Source organism: Fusarium tjaetaba (assembly GCF_013396195.1).
Source record: "Fusarium tjaetaba strain NRRL 66243 chromosome Unknown NRRL66243_c0000118, whole genome shotgun sequence".
NCBI classification, from domain to species: domain Eukaryota; kingdom Fungi; phylum Ascomycota; class Sordariomycetes; order Hypocreales; family Nectriaceae; genus Fusarium; species Fusarium tjaetaba.
The window spans coordinates 14890-41521 of NW_023501314.1; the positions used below are offsets into that span (position 1 = coordinate 14890).

Here is a 26632-nt window from a genome sequence, read left to right on the forward strand (position 1 = left end):
ATACCTCCTGGCGCGCGCCAAATCGGGGCCACGCCCATAACTCTGGGGAAGTCTGAGCCAGGCATTTTAGCGCATGAATCCCAAGGCCAAGCTTTTTTCTTGGTGTCAGACGAAGAAGCATGGGAATGAGATCGGCAAGTGGAAAAGCTTCGTCGTACCCTTCAATGTAACAGACCACACAGTATCCGGATTGAATACCAAATGTCTTGCGTGCTTTTTTCCCTCCTCCCGTGAAGCATTACGCAAGCTTGTTGGTGGGAATGGTCTGGATGTCTACCCCCCGTATATAGTGGAGCGGGTAAAGAATGAGGGGGGCGAGGCCCTTTTTAGGCGACATACAGTTCTAAACTATTCCCAACGAGGCTGGAGGTTGGGGTTCTTCTAGAACGAAGATAACGATGGTTGATCACTTTCCTGGCCTGCGGCTCTTACTGTAACTTTTTGAAGCGGGGTTGAACAAGACAGCACACGCGAGGGTAACGTGAGAGTGTGAGGTTGGTGATGGGTTGGACGGGCCGACACTGCTGTTAAGATCAGCAGTGGGTGGTATTGGGGGACAGAGAGAGAAGGAGAAGGAGAAGGAGTGCAAATGGTGGTGTCGAGTGTCCCAACGAACGACGAACCTTTTTAGTAAGGTTAGTTTATGGAGAATGGTATGCTTAAAGAAGCTTTCAGAGTTTTTGTCTCTACCTTAGTCCAAGTCGCGGTCAACGACATGATGCACGGCAGCTTGATCGACTTGAAGACGCAAAATGAATTACAGCGGTCTATATACTCCGTACGCAGCATTCAATCAACTTATCATCTACCCTTGTTATTCATCTCCAGATAAAGATACCAACGGCGTAGGTTCCATTTCGCTATCTTGTGGTGGGGATCACCAACTTGGCTTTCCCAGCCGGAGACAGTTCCCGTTGTTAGTGTAGCGGTACCGCAGGCTATTGGCGCCGTTGTCTCAGGGGTCCATAGGAGACACGGGCCACCGAGACGCCAGTACGTGGTTACAGATTTGATCCGTACTCGTATCAGGATTGGATCCATCTCGCTCAGGTTCGCTCCGGCTACAGACTCAATCACTCACGTACGTCGTCTTATAGCGATTGCCCGTCCTATTTTCAGAAACTCTGACTGTACAATACGTCAGCGCGATACAGTCACCGTGTCATCTCTACACGATGCTCCAGATCGTATGGTCCACAGATCAATTTTCTAGCCGCGCCATGTCCGAAGCGCCCAGCCTGTCGAGCCAGTCCAGCCAAGCCAAGAGAGTTCAGTTCAGTCAAGTGCCCGTAGGTTATAATCTAAAATTGCCTCGACCAAATCTTGGGGTCGATTTCGCCTCAGCATTTTATTTCTCTTGCCATTCTTGGCTTTCCCATCGCCTGCCCATGGCACCACGTCCGTCTCTCCTTTGTCAGACGTGATCAGGATTCCACAGACTCAATAGTGAACGTCACCTGTAATTGCTGTTTCAATAATTCGTTTGCTCGGGCGCTGTTTCATAAAAATGAATTTGCAATTCCTGAGACTTTTTGGGTTCCCCGCTCAGTTGAGTTCACTGCCCTCTGCAGGGCGATAAGATAAGCTAAACTACTGCGAACGCACTGTAGCTTGGGAACTTTTCAGGGGGCTTTCCCTTAAAGCTCAGGGCTGGGCTCCCCAACCTCACCTCCACACCACTACAAGCACCCCTGAAGACCCTCACTCCCAACGGGCTTGAAGGTCGCATCACCAGAACCAGTCCCAGTCAAGGATTGGTTTGGTTTGGATTCAGTCAAGACGGGACCTTCAAGGTCGTGTCCTTTTCCATCCCATACGCCCCAATTGTTCGCCACCCCAGCATCCCATCCCTCTTCTACCCCTTGTTCGTCCTCTGCAATCATTCATTACCCCGTCTCTCGCTCTCAAAGACTCTTTCTTTTACTTCTACAACTTGCCTCTGTCCCTCGTTATACTTTTAAAAGCATCGTAGCGAAGGCGCCAGACGACCCCGCGAAGAACAAACTATCGGACTGGATCCGACTTTACGATACCGAACGAGTCAATATGAATTTCACAAAGAAGATTGACCGAGCCTTTCAATGGGCCGGTGAAAAGATGGGTGGTGAAGCCCGAACGGCTCATTCTGATGAGTTCAAGAATCTCGAGACCGAAATGGCTCTCCGTCAAGATGGTTCGTTCCCCGTGGATCATTAACTTTTCGACGACTAACGACTCCAGGCATGGAGCGCATGCAACGATCTATGAGCGGCTACGTCAAATGGTTGTCCCAGCGCAATGAGCTTCTGGATAACAAGGAGCGCGGCACTCCCATGGCGGCTCTTGGCCGTACAATGGCTACCCACGGCGAGGACTTTGAGCAAGAGTCCGAGTTCGGAAACTGCCTGTTGTCCTTGGGTCGCGCCAACGAGCGCATTGGTGGCATCCAAGATTCCTACGTAGACTGCGCCAATGCTACTTGGCTGGACAACCTCGAGAGGAGTCTGGCGATGATGCGAGAGTACCAGGTATGTCAATCGCTTGCTTGACGACACGCCCGCTAACAAGAGTAGAACGCCCGCAAGAAGCTTGAGAACCGCCGTCTCGCCTACGACGCCAGCACCAACAAGCTGCAAAAGGCCCGCCGTGACGATTTCCGCATCGAAGAAGAAGTTCGCATGAACAAGGCCAAATTCGAGGAGACCAGCGAGGATGTCCTTCGTCGTATGCAGGACATCAAGGAATCCGAGGTGGACAACATTACATCCCTGACTCAATTCCTCGACGCTGAGCTCGATTACCATGAGCGCTGCGCCGAAGAGCTGCGTCGTGTTCGCCAGAACTGGGCTGGAGCTTCGTCTTCGCCTACCAGCGCTCCCAAGATCGGTCGCAGTCGATCAAACACCGCTCGTTCTTGGCAAGAACCTCGTCATCAGGCGGTCTACGAGGAGCCAGAGGCTGAACAGGAACCCGCTCGCATTCCCAACCGTTCCCCTGGAAGCCGTCTTGCGCCTCCCCCTCCCCAACCTGCACGACCCCCGATTGGACGCGCCTCGACATTTGAAGGCCGCTCCTCATCTACAGCTACACCACTGGCCAATCTCAGAGTTCCAGGTGCTCCTCTTGCTCGCGTTGCTACTGACGGCGGTTCATACGGACGCCATGACGATGTATTCTCTGATGATGTTTCAACGAGCAGAAGCGGCAGCCCTGACTGGGAACACCGTGCTGCCAGCCCTGCAACTAGCTATGGAAGTCTAAGCCGAAGCACAAGCGGTCTGGCTCTTGGAAAGAAGCCACCGCCTCCCCCTCCCAACCGGGCCAAGAAGCCCCCGCCTCCTCCTCCTGCGAGAAGGGAGAACTTGGGATATTGATGGATTTCATGAGTAAATTGGTAGATTTGGTGTCTGGCTGGCGTTTGGATTTGATTTGGACCATAGAGTCTCACGCGAATGCGTCTGTAATTGATTGAATCGAGCTTGAAATCATTTGGCCGGGAAGTTCAATATTTTGAGCTTGAATGTGAGGCTATTTTAATGAAGTGCGGTCCCTGACGATCACTTCGATAAGATAAGGTCACGTGACATCTAAATCAAGAGGAAGGCAGCTCCGTCATGCAGCCTCTCTGCTCTGCATCATCCACAACAACAAAATGGCGACGGAGGACGAGCGCTATAGGCAGTCCAGCCAATATCGGCTATGGTCGTTCACACCGGCGAACCTCCAAGAGCTGCGCGCAAAGACAAACTCCCTCGCGCGAGAACAGATCGCTCCTCGACTTGCGACAGATCCTCCGCCCGACTTTCTCACCCCCGAGGAGGAGATACGCCTCGTCAAGTTCTTCACCGTCGAGCTTATCCGCGCGGCTACATTCTGCGAGCTTCCTACTGAGATTCGAGCGACGGCCGCTATCTTTCTGCGACGATTCTACGTGACCAACTCGGTCATGACCTACCCTGCGACCGACCTCCTCAAAACATCACTCTTCTTCGGATGCAAGGCGGAAGGCTTCTTCTACAAGCTAAATGCGTTCTCGGATAAGTTCCCAAACACAACTGGCGAGCAGATTCTGGCGGGAGAGTTTCTTCTCTGTCAGGGAATTCGCTTTGCTTTCGATGTGCGACATCCGTTCAGAGCGCTCGAGGGTGCCATCCTGGAGTTGCGAAGGAAGCTACCGGACGAAGAGACACGAATCGGTAAAGCGCACGCCCGAGCGCGAGAAATCCTCAAGTTCAGCCCTCTGGTGACAGACGCATATTTCCACTATGCGCCGAGTCAAATCATGATGGCGGCGCTTTCCATGGCAGACCATGGACTGCTCGATACTCTGATCCCGACTCCTGGTCAAGGCGGCAACGCTAGTCAGGAATCAGCATTTGCAAACATGCGAGACAAGATTCTAGGAGCTGTAGACAGCTGCCGCAAGATGCTCGAAGAGGAACCTCCCGAGAGAATGACAGAGTATTGGGGAACGGTACGCCTAAAGCTTTTTGTGTGAACCATGCTAACAGGAGTAGCCCGAGATTGTCAAAGCGATGAAACCGCTCCGCAAGAAATTGCAGAAATGTCGTGATCCCGATCGAGCGAACCTAGTCAATCTTCAACGAGCGAGACGAGAACAAGTTATGAACAAGGAAAAGAAGGCGGCGGCCAACGAGGACGGGACAGTATTTGGGGATGATCTCCGAGAGACAAAGAGGGTGAAACTGGAAAACGCCGATCCATTTGGACCTCCTCTCTGAGTTGCCCCGTCAAATTGGTGAACAATCCTTTCACCCAACGAACCAAACCAATCGGCATCTGCCAACAATTTTGCCAAAAACTCTGCGACAGTCTGGACTCTGAACCATGTCCGGCCATTTTTGACCGATGCATGAGCTGACCAACATCCCTTTTCACCCTCGGCGTTGCATTGGCCGATTTACACTCCAAGGGAGCTCTTCATCACCCTATGAAACAGCTGGAATGCAACGCTAGCAGTGCCGAGCGCCTTGGCGGCGTCTTCAATTGAGTGAGGATCAGTCAAAACAAAAACTCGGCTGTGTACAAAAACTGAGCTTTGCTGTTGGGCGATGGCCTAATAAATATCTATGACGATATCACGATACCCGATCGGCTGTGGAGTGTGGGGATCCGGGCTGAGGAAGCTTGCAGCCTAGTCCGAATTGACTCCAAGCCCAATGAGATTTTCCGGATATTACCAGCAGGAGCATGAAGCTATTGATCCGTGTAGGTTGTCTGTTACGCGGTTCGCCTTGGACCGACACCAGCAAACAGGCTTTTTCCTTCAGGTTCAGGTTCGATACGAGGCAGAACTAGTTACAATAGCTAATGGAAATATCTTGCTTCAACCAATTGAATGCACGTCTCTCGCATGGTGCGACTCCAAACTGCAACTCCCGGAGACACAGCTTCCCCGGCTTTCGGCACACGGCAAGCCACGACAGGACTCAGAGTCTCTTCCAACCCTTGACCTCGTCTCAGACCAAGAGCCTTGGCGTGGGCTGAGTAGCACTTCACCATTCTGGCCATTGATGACGCTTGAGCTCTTGGTCTATGTCATTGACTCTGTTTTGAGTCTGGTCTCGCGAGGGGGAAGGCTCGTGCTCGTGCTGAGCGATGCTCTACCAATTGGCCAGGATGCTGCCGTCGAAGCTTGTCTCTCGAGGAGTTCTTAAGCTTGATCTTCCCCCCCGTGTTTCTGGTCTCGGGTTCGTGTTGTTTATCCAAGATTAACTCTGTCTAGTCCATCATCAAAATGAAGCTGCAGTCTCTTGTCGCCCTCGCCCTCTCGGGCTATGCCACTGCCCAGAGCCGTGTCAACCTCACTGCTGCTCTTGAGTCTGAGAACTCTACCCTCTCTGAGCTCAGCGGTATGTTATTGTTACTGTATCTTATCTGCAGACACAAACTGATCGTGTAGGCCTTCTTCGTGCCCAGCCCAGTCTTCTCAGAGACCTTGGCCGTCTTAGGAATGTCACCATCCTGGCCCCAAGCAACGATGCCATCAAGGACCTCCTCAATGACACCGCTGTCGCCCGCATGGTCGAGAACGACCCCAGCTCCGTCGCTGCTATCCTTCAGTACCACGTTCTGAACGGTACCTACTATGCCAGCAACATCAGCGACACAGCCGCTTTTGTCCCCACCCTCCTCACCAACGCGACTTATGCCAATGTCACCGGTGGACAGCGTGTCGAGGCCATGGCCATGGGCGATACCGTCAGCTTCTACAGTGGTTTCCGCCAACAGTCCAATGTCACCAAGGCTGTAAGTCATCCAATTGATCAATTACAGCACTCACTAACACACTCAGGACCTCAACTTCACTGGTGGTGTCATCCACATCATCAACAAGGTCCTCGCCGTCCCCAAGAACCTTTCCGACACGGCCATCGCCGCCAACCTCTCCGCCGTTGCTGGCGCCCTCACCGAGTCCAAGCTCGTCACAAACCTCACCAATGAGAGGAACATTACTGTCTTTGCTCCCAGCAACAGCGCCTTTGCCAACATTGGCTCTGTCCTCTCCAACTTGAGCGAGTCTGATCTCGAGAGCATTCTCAAGTACCACGTTGTCAACAACACTCTTGGCTACAGCTCTACCCTCAAGAACGGTTCTCTCACTACCTCTGAGGGTGAGAAGCTCAACATTGTTGTCCACAACGGCACTGTCTGGGTCAACGAGGCCAAGGTCATTGTTCCTGATGTCCTCATCGCCAACGGTGTCGTCCATGTCATTGATGCGTAAGTCACTACGCTCGCTTTGATGAACCCAACTAACATTTCCAGTGTCCTCAACCCCGACAAGCCTTCTGCCACCGCCAACCCTACCGCCAGCACCCAGGAGGCCGCTTTCTCCGGCGCCAGCTCCGTCAGCGACATCCCCTTCACATCGGGTGTTCCCGAGAACACAAACACAGCTGCGGCCACTGGCCTGTCGCCTTCGACCTCCACTGAAGGCGCTGCCCAGGCCACAGCTGCCATTGCGCTCGGCGCCCTTTTCGGTGGTGCCGCCCTTGTCATGAACTTCTAAGCTTGGTCGGATTAATGGTTAATGGTTATGTGCATGATATGGATTAATGGACGATAGTAATGATGGATTGAATACATGGTTTGACCCACGGCTTGTCCCTTGTTGTGAAAGTTTAACTCTCGATGCTCCCGAAGCCACGGCACATGCCACAGACGTGACTCAAACCTCAATAGCAGGCCCTTCATCCCCGTAGATAGGATCTTTCCGAAACCACCCCACGCTCTTAATAGCTTTCACCTTATCCTCCTCGCCCTTCTTCCCATAGCACATATCCCAATCACAGCCCTTCGGATAACTCCCGACCATCTCAAACCCGCCGTCCAGATCCTCCAGCAGGCGATGCCCCACTCCCGCGGGCATAATAACAACATCGCCCGTTTCCACCACCGGCTCGACCCTCCCCTCATTGTCTTCGCCACCAAAGCATAAGCGGGCTCTGCCGTGGCTTATGCAGAGTACCTCGTGGGTCGTGCTGTGGAAGTGTGTCTGGGAGTACATTGTGTAGCGCCACTGCGGTGTTACCACGTTAATTGAGGTTAGGTGCGCTGCGATCTTTGAGGCCGATATTGGGGGCTTGAAGGCGGCGTGGTAGTGAAGAAGGGGTTTTTGATGGATGCTGCAATTGGGGATCAGGTTGTGAGATGGGATGAGATGCTTGGAGACGCGGAGAGATGAGAGTGGTGTTAGAGACATTGTGAGTAGTTGCTTGCAGTATAAATGTGTAATGAAGATGTGAAGATGTGAAGAATTGGGCGATGCTGTGATGTTATTGAGCTGTTGATGCATGAAGTAACGATTTCAATTGACGCCATTATGCCATCTTTAGGGTAGGTCAATGAAGTAATTGCCATGGCATCTTGACAAGCTTCTCCAGCAACCCCAACATTTCCCAACTCACTCTCGTACATTTACTCGATTGTCGTTAATGTAAGTCAATGATAAAATGCGATACCTACCCGGAACCAAGCATTGGCGTTTCCCCGCGATCGACCCACGTGGCGTCCGGGGAGGCTTCCGGTATTGACACGGCCAAGTCCGCTCTGTCCGGCTGGGCATAGGCACCCTTGACGATAGCTAGAGGCAATATTATAATCCCATCCTCATCTGAACTTATGTAGGATGTCTCTATGGGTAGTTTACGAGTCGCCTCCAAACAAAAGAGTTTCAAACAGTCGGAGGTACTACTGTAGCCTTCATGATTTTGAAATGGTTTGATGAAGAGAGACTGGGGATAGCTTCGAGGACTCATGTATGTTTATTGAGCGCGAGACCTGATCCCAACGGATTAAATGTATCAACTCATGAAGTACAACTTGGACAGCTCAACGAGCAAGAGTCTCTCTCTTACGAATACAAACGCTGAAGGGATAAAACGATATACAGAAAAAATATATCTTAAGGCAAGCTTCTCAAAGCGCTTGCCTCAAGTGATGCTCAGATACCCGTAGTATACGAACTGCCGCCCTGGAGCAAGATTAGCATTGTAGTTATCCGAGAGGATGTGTTGAGGCCCTTGGTATCTGTCAAAAGTCTAGACGAAAGCTATGAGCTCTCGACAGGATATCCGAGATTAGGCTATATGAGATTAAGCTTAACGCAATGAAGAACAGTGCACAGTCTTCGGGATTGGATGGAATACGACAGATTGTGGACAGGCCGACAGGGTGATTAGCTGGATGGTAAAAGACTATCCGCCCATGGTATCAATTCACTAGATTGACTATACGACGAATCGGAATGTAGCTGTCAGGTATCCGTATGTGTTTATTAATAGTCCTGTTAATTTGTAGATGCCTGGGGACCATTACTCAGTCTTCACGATGTAGAAGTCGAGCTTGAATCCTGTTCAATGCAAGCAATATTCCCATCACCATGACTCAATCATTGGAACAGGTAACCTTATCGTTGCATTGAACCGATCATGTCATGTGCTGAATCGCGTCAATCTTCAATGCAACCAAAGAGACATCCAGACTCGTTAGATCTACTACCCGCCACGATATGCTTCTTATCCACCCGGACAAGTTACTTCATAAAGCAACAATCTGCGTATGTTCGAGGCCAAAGCTTTTCGGCACATCTTTGAGCGTAGCTTAAAAGGTGGAATAATAACGAGCACTCTGCGCAATGTGTCAACGCCACGCGAGATGCTTACCAGATCGGCTTCATGACAGACGCAGGGGGTTTGACCACATGGAACATCTGCACGCAATCTAGAACACGTTTTCAAACAATCAGGGGCGAACAGTGCATCAGTCGAGGTTGCATTTCTAGGGTAATATGCAAGTAACCCATGTCCATGGAGGCCTACAAAACATTAAAGTCAACAAACCAAGCGCGAAGTAACATAATTATAGTCAAATGATAACTACGCAAGTGGAGAGGGCATTAATCATTGCCAAGTCAACGATGACAGAAGGCTTCCTGCCAGATTCACTTAGTGACCGTTGATGTAACAGCCCTAGGATCATGACTAGCTAATCTATCTGTACAAGGCTAGCGGTCTGGACAGGTCTTGGCTTCTAGTGTCAATAGCTTCACCGAGGCGAGGATGGAAATGGATCACCTCCGCAAAACGCTACAATAGTACGAGAAACCTTGTTTTCTGTGAGCGAACCCGTTCTGTTCAATCGTCCGAAGCTATTAAATTGCATGTGAGAATGGACCGCGCTCGGGGTATTGTAATGTTTGCTTTGTTCTGATGATAAGCTTTTGGAAATTTCCTCGTCTTCGGTTGAATTGCCGCGTTGAGCTGAAACCTGGGGTAGGATCGGACCATGCTAACCCGAGTTTTATCAGGCTGATTTGAGTTCTGATGAAGCACAGAAACTCAGGAATAAAGGGGCTTGGTTACGGAATCATTCCGTTACAGAAATCATGCATTTGGCTGACTCGAAGTCGAGCGCCTTCAAGAGCGAATTGCTGATCATTTCCATTCTCACAATTAGAGCCAAATCTCGAGATGATCGTCGTCTACAGCCCAACCAATCCTTGGCAAGACAGGGATCGGGCCGTTGGCACATGCCAAGCTGATTGATTGATTTTGGAGCGTCAAGGATCTTTTGCTCTAGACTAAACCCGCGAGACGACCTTCCAGAATTGGGGACCTCACCCACGACTTTGAAACTCCGGTCTCTTTTTCCTCACTCACCACGTAAAAAAAGGAGGTTACCGAAGCCCGGCAGTCCCATGCCGATTAGTGCGGTACCTGGTATTTCAGCCCAAAACTAAATTACCCTCCCAGTGACAGTACAGTCCACGTTACGAGATACTCTAAACAAACGCTGTGCTTGCGCCAATTAATACACTAACGTTATTAGCCCCCCTACAGCAAACCGATGTGACGCTGTATCTGGAAGAATCCGGATCATCCATGTTTTAACTTGCTTCCAAATTGACGGGACGAACGCAGTGGGGTTGGTTGCGCTGCTGATCCCTTGAGACGATGACTATAAGGCCCAGGTTTAAAGAGAGAGAACCCCTACGTCTGGCCCAAAGTCAAATCTGTTAAATATCCCCTGGGGTCCGCACACGCGGGTCATCCTCCTTGTAAATCGTTTGTCGATCAATATGAAGTGGATTGTGCCTTTTCTGGTGGCCTTTGTGCCCCTGGTAGCGGCACAAAATGCAACGAAAGAGTTGTTGACCAATCTGCCTGCCTGTGCTGTGAGTTTACCCGTTAATTGGGTTGTTCATACTAATATTGTAGGCTCCTTGTTATGAAGATGCCATCAAAAAGTCGGACTGTAACTCTACGGACGTGAAATGCGTGTGCTCAACCCAAGTCATCATCCAAACAGCAGAAGCATGTGCCGCCCAAGCATGTCACGTCAGAGATAGTCTGAGTACGTCGAACCCTCCTCACCATCACCTCTCTAACATGAATAGCAACTCTCAACATGACATACACATACTGCGAAGTCCCCGTCCGAAACAAGACCCCCATCTTCATCAACGTCACAATCGTCCTCGGCGTGATATCCGGCGTCGCAACCGCCCTACGTCTCTGGTCCAAATTCTTCTACACCAAGACCGAACTCGGCCTCGACGACCTCTTCATCGTGCTCACCCTCTTCATCGGCATGCCCTCCACCGCCATGAACATCCACGGAACCGCCGGCCACGGAGAGGGCCGCGACATCTGGACGCTAGAGTTTGATGACATTACAAAGTTTGGGTTCTACTTTTGGTTGCTCGAGATATTCTACTTTGCGCAGGTTTCGCTCCTCAAGACGTCGTTGTTGTTCTTTTATCTTAGGATCTTTCCGGGGAATGCGCAGAAGTTGCTTTGGGGGACTATCATTTTCAATAGTGTCTTTGGTGCGTTGTTTATGTTTTTGGCGGCGTTTCAGTGTACGCCTGTGAGCTACTTTTGGTTGAATTGGGATGGAGAGCATAAGGGGACATGGTATGTTAATGATTGTGCTTGTTGGACTTGGCTAACTATATCAGTATGAACTCGACTGCCATCGGCTGGGCCAATGCATCTATCAGTGTTGCTGTGGATGTATGGATGCTTGCAGTTCCGATGTGGTATCTGCGAAAACTCAAACTGCATTGGAAAAAGAAGATTGGTGTGGCTGCCATGTTTATCGTGGGAACTTTGTAAGTCATTCCCCAATTTCAATGAGAGTAGCTAACTTTTCAGTGTCACCGTCGTGAGCATCATTCGTCTTCAGTTTCTGGTCGATCTCGGCTCATCTCACAACCCAACGTATGACCAAACCGACATCTCAATCTGGTCAACCGTTGAAATCAACGTCGGCATCATTTGCGCATCCATGCCGGCTCTGCGAGTCATTCTCGTCCGTCTGTTCCCCTCTCTTGGAGGCTCATCCTACGATTCGAGCAAGTACAACAACTACGGGGAACATTATGGACGGAAATCACATATTATGAGCCGAAGTCGTGCTCGGGTGGAGTTACCTTCCCATACGGGTGATTCTATACATACACCTGAGCACGGAGGCATTGAGTTGCAGAGGACGTTCCATGTGCAGTATAGTGAGAATGATGAGCAGAGTCTTGTTAATGGGGAGAGTAAGTTTAACAAGACGCAAGTTACGACTCAGATGAGATCCGAAAGTCCGAGCGATAGGTCATTGTAGAGCGATAGTTGATTGATACCTTTAGCAGAACTAATGAACATATTCTTACATACTGTGCACTTCTATCCAACTTGAATTCTTGTATATCTTATGACCAGGTGCGTCCTAGGGTCAATGCACAGGATTCATCAAATGCACAGACATGCGATATCTTTGTTGGTTGGCCCAAAGTGATTGTGGAGGGAGACCTATCAGCCCAGCACGTTTTGACCACAAGAGCTATCACAGTTCGTGGGTAAATTGAAATGAAGAAGACTGAAGAGTATTCCCCTAAGTTCCTCTAATTTCATTCAATCAGCCCTGGTGATGTCGTCTGCCGTTGTATGCACAAACCGCACTTCTGCGACTAGTTTGACGCCACTTTGCATTGTCTTGAGAACAATATCAAATCCAACCTGACTATAAGTCAAAACGAGCTATTGTTCTTAATGCAGCCAATCAACATGCAAGAATGCTGGCTGCCTTCTGGTCAATCTCAGTTCTTGCTTGCAACTGATTGCATCTAAAATTCTAAGGAACGCTTTCACTTCTGTTTCCACCAAATACAAATCTAGAAACAAGGCAAAGAACGAGAAAGATCCAAAAAGTCGAAGACAACATGGACAGCTCTCGTGTTGAGGGAACGGCAATCACGATTCGACCACTATCACAAGTTTCACTAATCGAACATGACAGCGATGTGTTTCGGCAGTTTGAAACTTGCAGAGAATCTATAAATGGTCATCTAAAAAGGTACTTCGAGTATATCGGCCATGAAGGGAGCAAAAAGGATCTTCCCGGGCTTTATGCCAGACCTCTTAAACCCCGTGGCTCTGAAGCAGATCAGAGTGCCCGACTTTCACAAACAAACGCGATGAAAGACCTCGTCAAGCTCGACGACATTCTTGGAAAGATCATACAACAGGAGCGGCCTTATATCAAGGCTATGTCTCCACTCATCGTTGCACGGTATGTATCATCTCCCCTCTAGTTTCATCGCTTACAAACTTAGGATGGCATCTTGCTTCGCTTTGCCATATTTCACCTCGCAAGACGATCTGTCTAAATTTTTCAAGATCGGTGCTATTTCAGGAGCCTTTGTTATCGCTGCTCAGCTGGTTCGCAAATTTCTGCAGTTGAGAAAGATTACTCCTCTACAGCACAAGGTGCGAGGACTGGTTCGGGCGTTCAAGAATGGGACGATACGGTATAGGGATCCGGAGGAAGTCATGATTTTGTCGTTGAAATAGCTTTGTTCAAATACAAGGATTAGTTATCACGAAAGCTTCACTTGGTCTCTCGCCGTCTTATGTGCTTAGATCTTCAGCCCTACGCTGCGCCCCATGCTCCATGGGATCTGACGGCGCAGCTGGCTTGGCAAGTGTATCTGCTTTCTTGGCTTCCTGGCGCCTTTTGGAGACTGCCAACTTCCTCTTCTGGCATGTCTTGCAATTAAACGAATTCCTCATCCATCCAGCAAGACCTTGTGCCGCGACCCTGCATCGTGACAGCGACCGATCGGATCCACCGTCAATTGGTTACGAGTTAGAAAACCGGGGGCCGGAATACACAGTGGGAGAGTCTAAATGTTATTGAGAGCCTAGCTAGGTATAAAAAGTCTAATCTTATTCCTCAGATTCGTTATCCTTGTCAAGCACATGATTTGCTGGGCGCTCAGGGACAAGGAAGGCAGCAAAAGATGTTGAAGGGAGAGAGATACAGAACATGACAAAGGCGACGATGAGGTTAGTGAGAGATGGCACCTTGGCAGCACCAACACCAAATGCCAAGCATGATCCAAGAGACTCGAAAGATCGAACTAGGCCGACAGCGAGAGTCAGGGTCTCTACATCCTCGAAGAAAGTTCCGATGATCCAGTACACAAACATGTAGTGAGATTCGTTCATGAAACTGTTTGATTAGTACTTGTTTTCGCAAGCGCAGCAGATGTGAACGTACCGAAGAAGAACTTGTACAGCGAATCCACGACCGAAGCCAGGTAGGTCCCAATCGAGAGTAACAGCAGGGTTGGCGTTACGATACTCCAGCTCCATAGCAAACTGCCAACCAAACAGAGCAGTCATAGTAACAGCCAAGAACACCCATGTGATTCTAGCAAGCTGAGGTCGGCTGAAATACTTGAGATCAAAGAACCAGCCCCAGAAGATATTGGCACCAGTAGCAGCAATACCCGAAGTCAACGACGCCAAAGCACGAGCTCGGACGGAAAAGTAGTTGACGAGATAAATGCCCAGGTACGTGCTGTTCCAGTTGAAACCGACGAGAATAGGAATCAAGAGGAAGAACTGCTTGCGCTTTATGAGAGCGCCCCATCGTCTGCATTGTTCCTTGATACTCTTGTTGGTTTGGGGGTGAGGTAGCTTGGAGCCATCAGGTCGGATAACTTTGTTGGGAGGTGAGATGAGAAGGGCGAGAGGAAGACCAAGGCATTGGAGAGCGATGAGGACAAGATAAGTGGTATATCCAACACGACCTCTCTTTCCAGACTCAACGTTGAGTGAGAGCTGAATGGAAGAACCAATGAGTTGTCCAAGCTCACGAAGACCAAGCCAAATTCCAGCTACAAGGGTTAGCACAGCAACTTCACAAGCAGATCATACCACTTACTGAACTTTCCACGATCCTTGACATCACCATATCCCAAAGCGATAGCACCCTCCGAAGCCCAAAGCGCAGAGGCAGCAATACCACAAGTCGCACCACCAAACAGAACAAACCACTCAACACCATATCTGTTATTGGTGTAAAGCGCCGCAGAATAAGGTGCATATCCAAGGGTGCCGATAACAAGAACCCATTTCAGACCAATCTTATTGGCCAGGATACTAAAGATGGAACACCCAAAGACCATGATGCCAAAAGTAAGCGAGTTGGCGCCATTGACAAGGTATGGTTCCTGTTGACCACCAGCGCCGGTATCTACAATCGTTAGCGATGGAACGTGAGAAGATGGTGAACTTACTGTTGAGGGCATTCCAGATTCCTGGTTGAGTGAAGGAGATAAGACCAACGATTATGACATTGAATAAAGGACTGCGATACCAGCGTGTAAATCTAGATACAGGCTTGGACTGTTCGATGCTCTGTTCAGTGACATCCTTGACATCTTTGTCGCTGCCAGATTCGATCACAGCGTTGGACGACATTTTGACAGACAAACATCCAAATACAAACTCAAACTCAATTCAAAAAAGATTTCCATGGCTCACCTCTTATAAACCCCTCTCATATTCGCCATTCTTTCACAAGTTTTTCATCAATGGAGTATCAATTGTGGATTGAAACAAGGTTAAGTGCTCAACTCTTCCGAATCAGGCTAGAATCGCACGTTGCCCGACGATATAGTCAGTGGCCATTTCCACTTTTTGCGATTGTCCGTTCATTTCGTGCTCGACAGGGTCGATGGCGACATGATATCTTGGATCTCAGTGGGTAGTTCATCTGCAAGTAATATCCTTATCCATAGCTATGTATATGCATAATGTCTATTAGTGAAACCGTTGAAGATATAACAGCATCTCCGCTTCGCGAGTCAATATCGGAAGCTTAAATACTGACCAATCACGTATCTTTCCGACGAACCTGACTCGAGCTCCAAGTCGGAAACGTCTCCGCCCTCTCCAACTAAACTCCCCCCCATTCTCTCCCCCCCGTTACGTTAAACCCAACTTTGTTTCTCATCACCTCATCGAGCGCTCTCCCATCGTCGGTAACAGAACAACCTCCGTATCATGGCGGGGCGGAACTCTGACTCTCAGGGCCAGACATCCCCGCTCGAGTCTGGTGATTCGCCGCGGCCCAGACAAGCAGCCTGTCTTGTGTGCCGTCGCTCAAAGATTAAATGCGACTGGAAACCTCACCAGGAACGATGCAGGAGATGCATTCAGCTTGACTGCGAGTGTGTGCGTCCCGCATATCATCCCGGACGGCAAAAGGGTATTAAAAAGTAAGCGTCACCGAATGTTATTTGTTGTGAGATTCATTGCTGACTTGTCAGTAAACGGACGGGGTTGGATAAGGCGCTGTATCAGATTGACCAGGCTGTCAAGCGCGCCAGATCAGCGTCGCAGAAGAATCCTGAAGATGATAGAATTCTGAACCATTTGCAGGAATTGCTCAGCAATGCTAATACACCTGAACACGCGACTCGTGGGTATAGTGTTAGCGGTGATGGCGATGAAGATGCGTACTCAGAAGAGGAGGAGGAGCAAGACCCTGTAGCGATGCCTGATTTCATTCAGAGAACACAACATAGTCTTGCTATTGATGATGCAGAGAATCCACTACAGCTTCTCGCGAGGGCATCGTATATCCAACCGTCGCCAGAGTCGCGACATGGCAATTCTCCAATACAGGCGCATACGGCTAGTACACAGGGTCATACGGAGGATGAAATTCAAGCATTCTTTGCGCCGGCGCAAGTCCATCTTGATGTCGGACCTGATGTCGATCCTGTTTCTCTGGGGCTTGTGTCTGAGGAAGAAGCGGATAAGCTCTTTAACTTGTGAGTTTGTTACTGTATGTTTGGCGCGTACTAACCGCGTAGTTTTCATCGCAATCTGGCGCATACACGATGGGGTCTTGATCCGAGGATATACACGGTCGAATTCACGCGTTCAAGATCAGCGTTTCTTTACACGTCTATCATGGCTGCCTCTGCGCTTTTCATGCCATCGGCAGCGGCCCTCTCAAAACGATTATCGAATCACGCTAGAACTCTTGCGCATAGAGTCATGGTAAATCGATACAGATCAGTTGAAATCGTACTTGCTTTCATGGTCAATATTCCATGGATGTTTCCAGGCCAGCATTCAACCGACGATGAGACATGTACTTATATCTCGATTGCCAACACAGTTGCGACAGATCTATCACTTCACAAAAGTCTCATCTCACCAGAAATGATCGGTTCAGGGTCCGGTATCGGTCTAGCAAGGGGAGACTGTCTCGACCCAAGAGCTGCCCTCGCAATGGATGGATTCCCCGAAATCGATCCATGGTCAGAAAAAGGAAGACTATTTCTTCGAAATCGCGAACGATGCTGGTTATCGTTATTTGTTCTTGAGCGAGGAATGTCTTTGGCCAGAGGACGACCTTTTTCAGTGCCGATGACGAGATCTTTGAAAGATTGCGATAACTGGCATCGTTCTGAATATGCTGATCCTCTTGATGGCCATCTTGTTTCCATGGCGGTGCTGAGAAGGGATTTGGATGCGCTGTTTGCTACTGTTCGTGCTCTTTGCGATGGATCTCAGATGGCGTCTAGTGATGGATCATTAATCGCGCAGTCGTACGTACGCCACCAAAGTCGGCGACAAAGCTAACAGTCGTAGGATTCAAGGGTCGATTGAACGATTCTTTGATCAGTGGTACACAGAATGGGGCGTATCGATCGGAAAAGGACCAGGTAAGGTCTATAGATTTGTGACAAGAACCATGCTGACCATCAGACCGTCGTCTCCCTCCTTACGTCGAAATTCTCGTCACACATACCCGATTGTCCATCTACGGCGGCGTAATAAACCATCCAACAGCACCCCTCGAAGTCCGCCGTTTCTTCCACACAGCAGGTCTCTCATCCGCCCTCAACGTAATGCGCGCCGCAATCCAAGGCGAATCCCAACTCCAGTCCATGCCAAACAACACAGCCATCATGATATCTTTCGCAGCCTGCTTCGCCCTCACACTAAGTTCCTACGCAACAGGCGGATCAGCCCTCGCCCCAAGCGTGCGCAACCTCATCGACGAAACTGCCACGGTGCTCGAAAGGATCGGAAAGGTCACAAGGCATCGGAATGGTCTTTCTATCAAGTATGGGAAATACCTTAAGCAGATTGTGAGAAGGGCTGCTACCGGAGACGGTATATCGGACCCGAGGATGCCAATTGTTAATGAAGCTCCGATTACTACTCCAACGTTTTTGGATCAGCAAGCGTTGTGGCCTGAACCGTTGCAGTTCTCAGCTATGTCTGATGACCAGATCGTTCAGGCGCTGAATCAGCCAGGTAACGATTTTGAACCTTCGTTTGGGGGTTTATCATGGGAGGACATGACTAATTTCGAATGGCTTTACTGGCCTGAAGTTGGTATATAATTGCTACATAAATCAACAAACAAAGTTACTTGCTCAAATCAATCTCACTCAAATCCAGAACGCATTTCTCATCGCAGGGTTTCCTTCTCCGCTGCACTAATCCCAGCTAACCAATCTATCGACGTAAGCTGTCGAAGCTTCTCCATAAACACAAAGGTCAAAACAGTATGCGGTCTAAAACGTCAGCTTACCTCAACAGGAGATGCGAGGAACTTACGTTAGTCTTAACCAAGCGGGTGTCCAGCCTCTCATGAGGAATCGTGGACCTTCTTCACGAAGACCCGTGCCTAGAACTTGGGCTAGGCCTTCTTTTCCAGCACTAGATTGCATTCTACTCTTGAGGACGTCTGCGGGGGCACATAAAGTTGTCGCCATTGTTCCAGCGGCTAGAGATGAAATAGCATGTGTCTTTATATCATCTCCAAAACCGTTGCTGACGAGGTATTGTTTGGCGGAGGCGTATCTAAGTTGTTAGTCGAGTCACTCACAGAAGCAGCAAACAGCAAACCTACGTAGCGATCTGAGAGACATCTACACTTATCAGTAAAGTTCATTCACGAAGCAGAAAACTCACTCATCAAAGCACTCCTCGCAATGTTCGGCGCAATCCCCTTCCAAAACGCCCTCATCCCCTCCTCACTATAAACCCTCGCCAGCGCATCAAAAGCATGAGCATATCCGAATTGCTGCGCAGGAGCCTTTGCGCCATCCGCACACATGCGCACAAGAACAACTTCAGCTGGATTGCCGACTAGACCAGCTACACCGCCGGCTACACCAGCGCAAGCAATGTTCTGCGCGACTGAGAGCTTCTTGCCCGTGTATCCTCTCAGTTTATCTGAGAAGTATGTGTGGAAGCCGAAACGGGCGGTTGAGTATGTTCCTTGACGGAGGATGGAAGCTGATAAACCGGTCCAGAGTGATGGGATGCCTGATAATTAGTGGATGAGTGGTATAAAGGTTGGAGAGCTTACCATCTCGTACGGCGAAGCGGTAGAGGACGTTGAGCATGGAGGCATTGCTTTTGAGGACTTGCATGCGACTAACTTGTTAGCTTTGAGAGGGTAGTTTGGCTGATAAACTTACTATTTGGTTTGGTCCAAGGGGTGGGCTTCACATGTTAGTCAAGCTCTCCGTCGTTGAAGAAGACATACTGAAGCAAACAGCCATGCAAGCCGCAGCACCACTACAAATTGTCAGCCATATTCACACCTCTGACAAAAAAGACATACCCAAGCCAAAAAGGTTCTTTCTTCTTATCAGAGCCCATTTCAACAATATTCTACTATGATCTACTCCTCTCAACTCCCTTCCATGTCATTGTTTTGTACACTTACACTTACTCTCGGCATCCAAATCTAGCTCCGGCCGCTCGCCCATTCTGAACCCCGTAGAAAAAGCGGGGCCGTCACTCGGTCTCCAACTCTGACTTCCGCCCATAATCGTCATTGTTCACAAAAGCGACGATACATCCTCGGCAGAAAGAAGAAATGTCAAACGAGAAACAAGCAGACATGTCTAAACTATCTACATCGCTGAAAGCGCTCATCAATGCGCCGTTTGCAAAGCCAGGGCCTCGTCCGGCGCCGAAACAAGTGCAGGAGTTGTATGAGGCTATCGCAAATGATGCTGCGATTAGGAACCTCGGTCCAAAGTCGTGGCTAACAGTCTCTGTACGTGTACCACGATTGTCGCTTCAATTGATTGTAATACTGATAATTTAGGCTGCTGCTACCTTTACGCTCAACTCTCCCGATTCATTACCCGTTCTTCATCGCGTCGCGTCCGCAAAAGATCCCAACTCTGCCGTCCAGAATGCCGAGTTCATCCGAGAAGTCGGCCTCAAGTGCATCAGCTTCAACGGCATCCCACGAACGATCAATTCCCTTAACGCCTTCCACGCATCGCTCCCCGAAGAAATAACATCCAAACTCTCCACGAAACCAAGCCGACAACCGACCTCGCAAAACATCGATGAGGCATTGGCGCGTGGTCGCGGACTCTGGGATTCGATCTACAGACCATACGAAGATAAGCTCTTCGAGAAGCTGGCGCTTGCGCATCCTGATTTACCCGTTTATATCCTCAGCAGCCATTACTCTGCTCTTCTGTCCGATCCTCCTGCTTCGCAGCGCGATACGCTTGCGAGTCTTGGACGGGTTCATACCTCCATGATTGCTATTTCTTGTCTACGGGCGCAGACTGGTGTTGGACCGCAGGTGCTGTCGCATGTGTTTGGATTGAGAAAGGCGCTTGAGGATGGGTCGTATAAGAATGATCAGGATGGGGAGAGTGAAGAGGCGGTGCAGTATTTGGCTAGTGATGAGGGTGGGCATTGGATCTTGAATACGGTGGATAAGATTGTTGAGGCCATTGGTGGAAGCAGCTTTGCGCCGGGTAGAGATTCGAAGCTGTGATAGACTATAGATGTATTATTGGATAATAAACAATTGAGTTTATGCGACGAAGATTCGCAACGGTCTGATCTGAATGGCTGTAGGTTTAATGGCGGAGAAGCCCAGCGTTGAGGCGTCCTCCGCCACTCAATTGACTTCTCAACTATATACAAGAAATAGAGTCTCAACCCCATCTAGGTCTGTCCCTGGTAGAGAGCAGGTCCCTTTCCATCAAAGAACGTCTCATCCAACAGCGACAGCAGCACCTTCTGGCCCGCCCACTGCTCCTCAGCATTCGGTCGAATCTGCTCAGGTGGGAGAACAAAGCCATTCTCACCGGTATCGCGCTGCTCAATAGTATACGAGAACTTGGCTCCTCCAACACTATAAACATGATCAGGAGCTGCGCCAGTAGTCACGTATAAAACAGCACCGCTAGGTCCAAAAGTATACGTCGTGTGATCATCTGTGCTCTCGCGAATGGCCTCACTCACCAACGCAGCGGCCTTGGTCCACTTTCCAAGCTCAGGTGCGTACAGATCTTCCTTGTATCCGAAGGGAGAGAGGATATACTGTCCGTAGCTGTGCCAGTCTATGTACAGCGCAATGCCTACAGTGTCACGAAGCTGACGGACGAATTTATCGAGACCCTGGTTCTCTGGGGTGTCGGCGGGCTTTTCACCGCGATACACCTGGGAGCAGGGATCCGTAGAAGCACCGCGCTTGTTGGAGTCCCAGCCGAATTCCCAGTTACGGTTGATATCGCGACCGTAGCAAGATTGATTGGCTGCAGTGGCGGGAGGAGGTTGACGGTTTTTGCGCCAGAGACGATCAGCGGTGGTAGAGTAGACCTAACAATTAGTTCAATTGCAAATGTCAATGTGAGTGCAGAACTTACAAAGCCGTCGGGGTTGACAAAGGGAAAGATGTAAAAGTCGTATTTGTTCAGATAAGTCTTGACATCTTCATCGCCGCTCTTGAAGCCCTTGACGAGCTGAAGGGTGATGTATTCGAGAGTCTAACGGTCAGCCACGAAACTCAATTATGTGACAACAAACTTACAGGGCCGGAGATCCATTCTCGGGCATGAACAGTTCCATGATAAAGCACAGCAGGCTTTCCAGGACCGTCATCACCCCAAAGATGAAGCCCATAAATATTCCTCTTCTGGTACGATTTACCCGACGACACCAGCTTTGAGTTATTAGGGAATTGCGCCTGCAAGTCGCGGAAGTAGTCGATGTGATCCTCATAGTTGTGGAACTCATCAAACCATGAATCATCATCTGCCTGACGCTTCCATTTCTTGCGCGAGACGCTTTCACCCGTGATTGAATTACCGAGGTTCTCGTGCAAAGTGGTGTAGTCAAGCTTCAGGCTCTCAAAGGCGCTGATGTCATTGGGCGCGACGACAATGTCAACGTGCTGGTAGCCATGCTCCCACTCGTCGAAAGTCACAGGAGTGAGCTTCTCTTTGATGGCGGATTTGCCGTGGGTGTTTACCCGAAAGACCTTGTAGCCATCATAAGACTTGATCTCAGTCTTGGGCACAGCGAGTGCGCCCAAGGCGAGGGTGAGGAGAGAAACGATGGAGTACCTCATGATTGATGCGTGTCGATTGAGTTAACTACGTGCAACCTGCACTGCTATATAAGCTACCTCCTCATTCTTGGCGATTGTAACATCGGCAGACTTTTGAGCATTGCAGAAGATGATCAGACAAATTAAACAGGACCTTCCCCATCGGCACTGGCGGTCATGTTCGCTATAACAAGGTATCAATGGCGCAAGAAACGGTTGAAGCGCCCTGCCGATCGTCCCAAATAGACTCGTAACCTTAATCTATTCCCCGCAGCGGAGCCCAACTTTATTCCAAGCCCCCAGGGTTCAATGACGAATCTCCAAAAGTCCCACCCACCACACAAAAGTACATCCACGGATATTCATCATTACCTTGTACAAAAGTTCATTACACAAAAGTTCATTAACTGGTATCACTCCATCTGCTTCAAATCATCCACCACCGAAAAGTCCGCATCCGTCTTGCTCCTAACCTCATCCACCCCAACCCCCGGCGCAAGCTCTGTAAGCGTGAGCGTACCCTGCTCGCGATCTACCTCAAACACACACAGGTCCGTGATGATGGTGCTTACCACACGTGCACCCGTTAGTGGCAACGTGCACTGCTGCTTGATCTTCGACGAGCCGTCCTTGGCGCAGTGCTCGGTGGCGACGACGATCTTGGTGTTGTCCGGGTTGGCGACCAGATCCATTGCGCCGCCCATGCCTTTGAAGACTTTGCCGGGGATCATGTAGTTGGCCAAATCGCCTACTGCACTGACTTGTAGGGCCTGGGGTTGTTAGTGAGGGATGTGAGAGGGGGTTTGGGGGACTTACGCCGAGGATTGAGACGTCGACGTGACCGCCGCGGATCATGCCGAATGACTCGGCGGAGTCAAAGACGGATGCGCCGGGGACGAGGGTTACTGTTTCTTTACCGGCGTTGATGATATCACTAATTTGTTAGCGAAGCTTCACACAGGGACGATTGACTTACGGATCAACTTCATCCTTGGTAGGATAAGCACCCATTCCGAGAATACCGTTCTCAGACTGGATATGCACCGTCGAATCGGCAGGCAGGAAAGAAACAGCCAGCGTAGGAATGCCAACACCCAAGTTAACATAGTAACCAGGCTTCAACTCCTTGGACGCTCGTCTAGCGATACGGTTTCGTCGCTCTTGCGCTTCATTCGTAGCCTTGGGTGGTCCATCCGATCCCTCCTCTCTCAATTTTAGGACTTCAATATTCTTCTCGGCTGTCGATGGGACGATTCGGTCGACAAAGATTCCGGGGAGGTCAACATCGTTGGGATCGATAGCACCAACTTCGACGATGTTTTCGGCTTCGACGATTGTGAGTTTCGCGGCCTTGGCCATGATGGGTCCGAATGCTTTCGTTGCGTATCTGACTTGTTAGCATCAATTGAGAAGTCAATCGAGAAGACATACCGGAATACACAGTTTCCTTCCTTGTCGGCCTTCCAAGCTCGGATGATAGCGACATCGCCTTCAATCGCTGTCTCCATGAGAAACGTTCTACCATTGAACTCGCGTGTTTCTCGCTTTCTTCCCTTTTCCACAACAGCGCCAGACTTGTCCAATCGCACGGGGATCTCTCCATCCTGCAAAAGAGTATCTGACTTGTTAGCTTCGCTTAATCAATTGACGGAAAACGTACGAGCTGCAGTTGGTGTGAAGAATGCAGGAATGCCAGCGCCAGCAGCACGAATGCGCTCCGCTAATGTTCCCTGTGGACATAGCTCAATAGCCAATTCGCCCGTCAGGTACTTCTTCTCCAACACCTTGTTGTTTCCGAGGTATGATAGGATCAGGCGATCGACTTGACCAGCGCTCGTGAGCGTTGCCAAACCGCCTTTGCCTTCAACGCCAGCATTGTTCGACACAGCAGTAAGCGAATTGAGTGAATCGCGACCTCTCCTGTTCAACGCGCCAATCAATGTATCCGCAACACCACAGAGTCCAAAGCCCGAGCTCAAAAGAGTAGAACCGCTCTTGATATCCGCAACCGCAGCATCTGCATCTTTAAAGAGCTTGGATCCTCCCCACACCGCCAGCGCAGGCCTTGTTGTGCTGAATTGGCGCGCTGTGAAGGTACTTCCCCACGTGAGAGGTCTCGCCCGTAGTCTTAGTAGCTTCGACATGATTGCTGTGATGTTTTGTCTGGTGTAGTCATGATTGCGACTTGTGATATGTTTAAAGAAGAGTATCGGGGGTAGTTGTGGCTCCGAGGGTGCGGTTATCGGGGGCAGAAGTAGAACCGGAGAGACGTCATTTTCGGCGGGAGAACTGGCACCGATGAGCTTGAGCGGGTCGGACCCTGAATATGAGACTGAGATCGGGTTTCGGATGTGAGGAAGAATCGATCTGGGCGAACGTGATATTCTCGGTTGGAACGCGGTGTTTGGTGTTGATTTCGCGATTGCTTGAAGTCGCCGGATCATAGTTGATCCCGTACAACTGAGACAATACAGGGTACCCAGGCAAAAGAAAAGCATTCACAGTGAAGTCATCGCAACACCCACTTTGGAGCTCGACAAACCTCCAATTCGGTACCTTGTTCTTAGCTCGATTACATGCAGCATCACGGTTAATTGTGGACCATGAAACTCATCGTGAACGTCAATTGTTGTGTTGAACAAGCAGCAATTTGGGTATTAATCTAGTCTAAAGGTGCGACATCTCAAAGCAATTACAATTATTTGTTAATAGGTTCCCGATGGAAGCGGTTAGACTCCCAACCATCAATCTCATCAACATGAGTCTCACGAACAAGCTTATAACCACCAATCTTGGGAAGAATGACAGCCCAGATGAGCCAGTAGATGGCACCAGCTACCAAGATAGCGATACCGACAACGCAGTGGATGTAGTAAGGCATGCTCTTGTACTGATTCTGGCTGGGATCGTCGGGAGCGATAAATGGTGCGATGACCAGATACATGTTGCTGAGAAGGAAGAAGACGGTGACGGGGAGGGTCGCCTTGATCGGAGGGTTCCAGTTGTACTTTGCGCCGTGGAGGTAGAGATGGACGAGACCACCAGCGACAAATGTGTTGACGATCGCAAGAGGATAAGAGATGAGGCTGATTGGTTAGCGACGTGATAGAAAGAGTTGAGGTAAATACATACTTGAGAATAAAGTTGTAGGCATCTCCAGGAGGAGGAGCAAGGATGACAATAACGCAAATGACCCAGTGCTCAAAGAGACCAGCGAGAGGAGCGTTGAAGGGCCGGTTGCTAGCCCAGAGACGGGAGAAGGGCAGAATACCCTCACGACCGAGTTCCTGGACGAGACGACCCTGAGAGAAGATGACAGCGAGGACGTTTCCGAAGGCAGACAGAGCGACAAAGACGGACATGGCGCGCTCAGCAGCAGGACCCATGACATTGCGGAAGAGCGAAGCAGCGACGAGACGCTCAGAGGCAATGATCTCAGCCTTGGAGACGGCAGCGAAGTAGGCAATGTTGACGAGGATGTAGATGATCGAGACAGAGATGATGGCAGTAGGAGCAGCGATCTTGAGGGTTCGCACAGGGTTGCGTGTCTCGCTGAGAGCGTAGTTGGCGTTGCTGTAACCGACGAAACTCCAGATCACATTGTACAGAGCAGTGACGACACCATAAGCGCTGCCGGTAGTACCCTCAAAGGCGTTGCTGAAGTTGTTGGGCTTCTCATCAGTCTTGAGATGACCACCAAGCGCGACGAAACCGCAGATGATCATGATGAAGACGATGATGAGCTTGATGATGCCCAGAGCATTCTGAAGACGAAGACCCCATTTAAGAGCAGTTCCGTGGATGATGAACGCAGTCGTGATACAAGCCAGACCAATACCACGCTGATTCCAACGGTCGACCTCCTTGTTGGCTGCATGCAGGATATACTCTCCAAACACAACAGAGTTGCCAGAAGCCCAGCCCATGAGAATGATGTATGAAGCGTAGATACCAGTGACGAGGAACTTTGGCTTGCGGTAGATGAACTCGAGATAGTTCTTCTCGCCGCCGTTCTTGGGGATGCCGGTTCCCCATTCGAGGTAGACGGCTGTACCGGCGGCGGCGATGATGGAGCCTACGACCCAGATTATGAGGGCGAGACCTGGACTGCCGAGGAGAGCGAGGATAGAGCCTGGTGTGGCGAAGATACCGGTTCCAATGACACGGTTGAAGATGAGCATAGAGGCGCTCAGAACACCGATCTGGCGCTTGTTTTCGGCGGCGACATGAAGACGGCCTACAAGTTAGCAACACCCTCACGAACCGTTGTCATGGTGGACATACCCTCTTCACTGTCTGAACCAACATAGTTAGTCTTGTTGGCCTTGGGCTCAAGACCCTTGAGATCGTCGTTACTCATGATCAACACAATTCTTCAAAAAACAAAGACCCAATCTGATGAACCATCTCCAACAACGCGGCTCCCCATCCCCTTTAATAC

General features: G+C 49.9%; 11 protein-coding genes across 11 annotated transcripts; 6 read left to right on the forward strand and 5 right to left on the reverse strand.

The window, feature by feature from the left end:
* Positions 1-752: 752 nt before the first annotated feature.
* On the forward strand, positions 753-3353 carry FTJAE_6076 (acyltransferase; the record flags this gene model as incomplete). Its single annotated transcript, XM_037352651.1, has 7 exons — positions 753-845; positions 899-1081; positions 1185-1289; positions 1611-1864; positions 1965-2173; positions 2221-2507; positions 2553-3353. The coding sequence occupies 7 exons, from the start codon at positions 753-755 to the stop codon at positions 3351-3353; spliced, it is 1932 nt and encodes a 643-aa protein (XP_037206829.1).
* Positions 3354-3631: 278 nt separating this feature from the next.
* FTJAE_6077 (cyclin H) lies at positions 3632-4721 on the forward strand (the record flags this gene model as incomplete). Its single annotated transcript, XM_037352652.1, has 2 exons — positions 3632-4453; positions 4497-4721. The coding sequence occupies 2 exons, from the start codon at positions 3632-3634 to the stop codon at positions 4719-4721; spliced, it is 1047 nt and encodes a 348-aa protein (XP_037206830.1).
* Positions 4722-5737: 1016 nt separating this feature from the next.
* On the forward strand, positions 5738-7012 carry FTJAE_6078 (TGF beta induced ig-h3 precursor; the record flags this gene model as incomplete). The annotated part of the gene is made up of 4 exons (XM_037352653.1): positions 5738-5852; positions 5903-6249; positions 6296-6723; positions 6769-7012. 4 exons carry the CDS (start codon positions 5738-5740, stop codon positions 7010-7012), a joined length of 1134 nt encoding a protein of 377 aa, XP_037206831.1.
* A 159-nt stretch (positions 7013-7171) lies between these two features.
* FTJAE_6079 (yjlB) lies at positions 7172-7705 on the reverse strand (the record flags this gene model as incomplete). The annotated part of the gene is made up of 1 exon (XM_037352654.1): positions 7172-7705. The coding sequence occupies one exon, from the start codon at positions 7703-7705 to the stop codon at positions 7172-7174; it is 534 nt and encodes a 177-aa protein (XP_037206832.1).
* A 3206-nt stretch (positions 7706-10911) lies between these two features.
* On the forward strand, positions 10912-13349 carry FTJAE_6080 (integral membrane protein PTH11; the record flags this gene model as incomplete). Its single annotated transcript, XM_037352656.1, has 5 exons — positions 10912-11420; positions 11465-11617; positions 11661-12110; positions 12853-13068; positions 13112-13349. The coding sequence occupies 5 exons, from the start codon at positions 10912-10914 to the stop codon at positions 13347-13349; spliced, it is 1566 nt and encodes a 521-aa protein (XP_037206833.1).
* A 375-nt stretch (positions 13350-13724) lies between these two features.
* On the reverse strand, positions 13725-15266 carry FTJAE_6081 (DUF895 domain protein; the record flags this gene model as incomplete). The annotated part of the gene is made up of 4 exons (XM_037352657.1): positions 13725-14010; positions 14059-14680; positions 14728-15039; positions 15083-15266. The coding sequence occupies 4 exons, from the start codon at positions 15264-15266 to the stop codon at positions 13725-13727; spliced, it is 1404 nt and encodes a 467-aa protein (XP_037206834.1).
* A 585-nt stretch (positions 15267-15851) lies between these two features.
* Positions 15852-18214, forward strand: FTJAE_6082 (uncharacterized protein; the record flags this gene model as incomplete). Its single annotated transcript, XM_037352658.1, has 5 exons — positions 15852-16066; positions 16118-16624; positions 16871-17410; positions 17454-17527; positions 17571-18214. The coding sequence occupies 5 exons, from the start codon at positions 15852-15854 to the stop codon at positions 18212-18214; spliced, it is 1980 nt and encodes a 659-aa protein (XP_037206835.1).
* Positions 18215-18282: 68 nt separating this feature from the next.
* On the reverse strand, positions 18283-19594 carry FTJAE_6083 (dicarboxylate carrier; the record flags this gene model as incomplete). The annotated part of the gene is made up of 8 exons (XM_037352659.1): positions 18283-18388; positions 18432-18677; positions 18727-18745; positions 18789-19145; positions 19189-19260; positions 19301-19325; positions 19369-19400; positions 19558-19594. 8 exons carry the CDS (start codon positions 19592-19594, stop codon positions 18283-18285), a joined length of 894 nt encoding a protein of 297 aa, XP_037206836.1.
* Positions 19595-19704: 110 nt separating this feature from the next.
* Positions 19705-20631, forward strand: FTJAE_6084 (uncharacterized protein; the record flags this gene model as incomplete). Its single annotated transcript, XM_037352660.1, has 2 exons — positions 19705-19887; positions 19939-20631. The coding sequence occupies 2 exons, from the start codon at positions 19705-19707 to the stop codon at positions 20629-20631; spliced, it is 876 nt and encodes a 291-aa protein (XP_037206837.1).
* A 173-nt stretch (positions 20632-20804) lies between these two features.
* Positions 20805-22212, reverse strand: FTJAE_6085 (ECM14-like protein; the record flags this gene model as incomplete). Its single annotated transcript, XM_037352661.1, has 3 exons — positions 20805-21461; positions 21509-21604; positions 21673-22212. 3 exons carry the CDS (start codon positions 22210-22212, stop codon positions 20805-20807), a joined length of 1293 nt encoding a protein of 430 aa, XP_037206838.1.
* A 392-nt stretch (positions 22213-22604) lies between these two features.
* Positions 22605-26551, reverse strand: FTJAE_6086 (MUP1-high affinity methionine permease; the record flags this gene model as incomplete). Its single annotated transcript, XM_037352662.1, has 8 exons — positions 22605-22961; positions 23008-23125; positions 23168-23578; positions 23623-23809; positions 23852-24523; positions 24961-25277; positions 25324-26428; positions 26476-26551. 8 exons carry the CDS (start codon positions 26549-26551, stop codon positions 22605-22607), a joined length of 3243 nt encoding a protein of 1080 aa, XP_037206839.1.
* Positions 26552-26632: the final 81 nt, after the last annotated feature.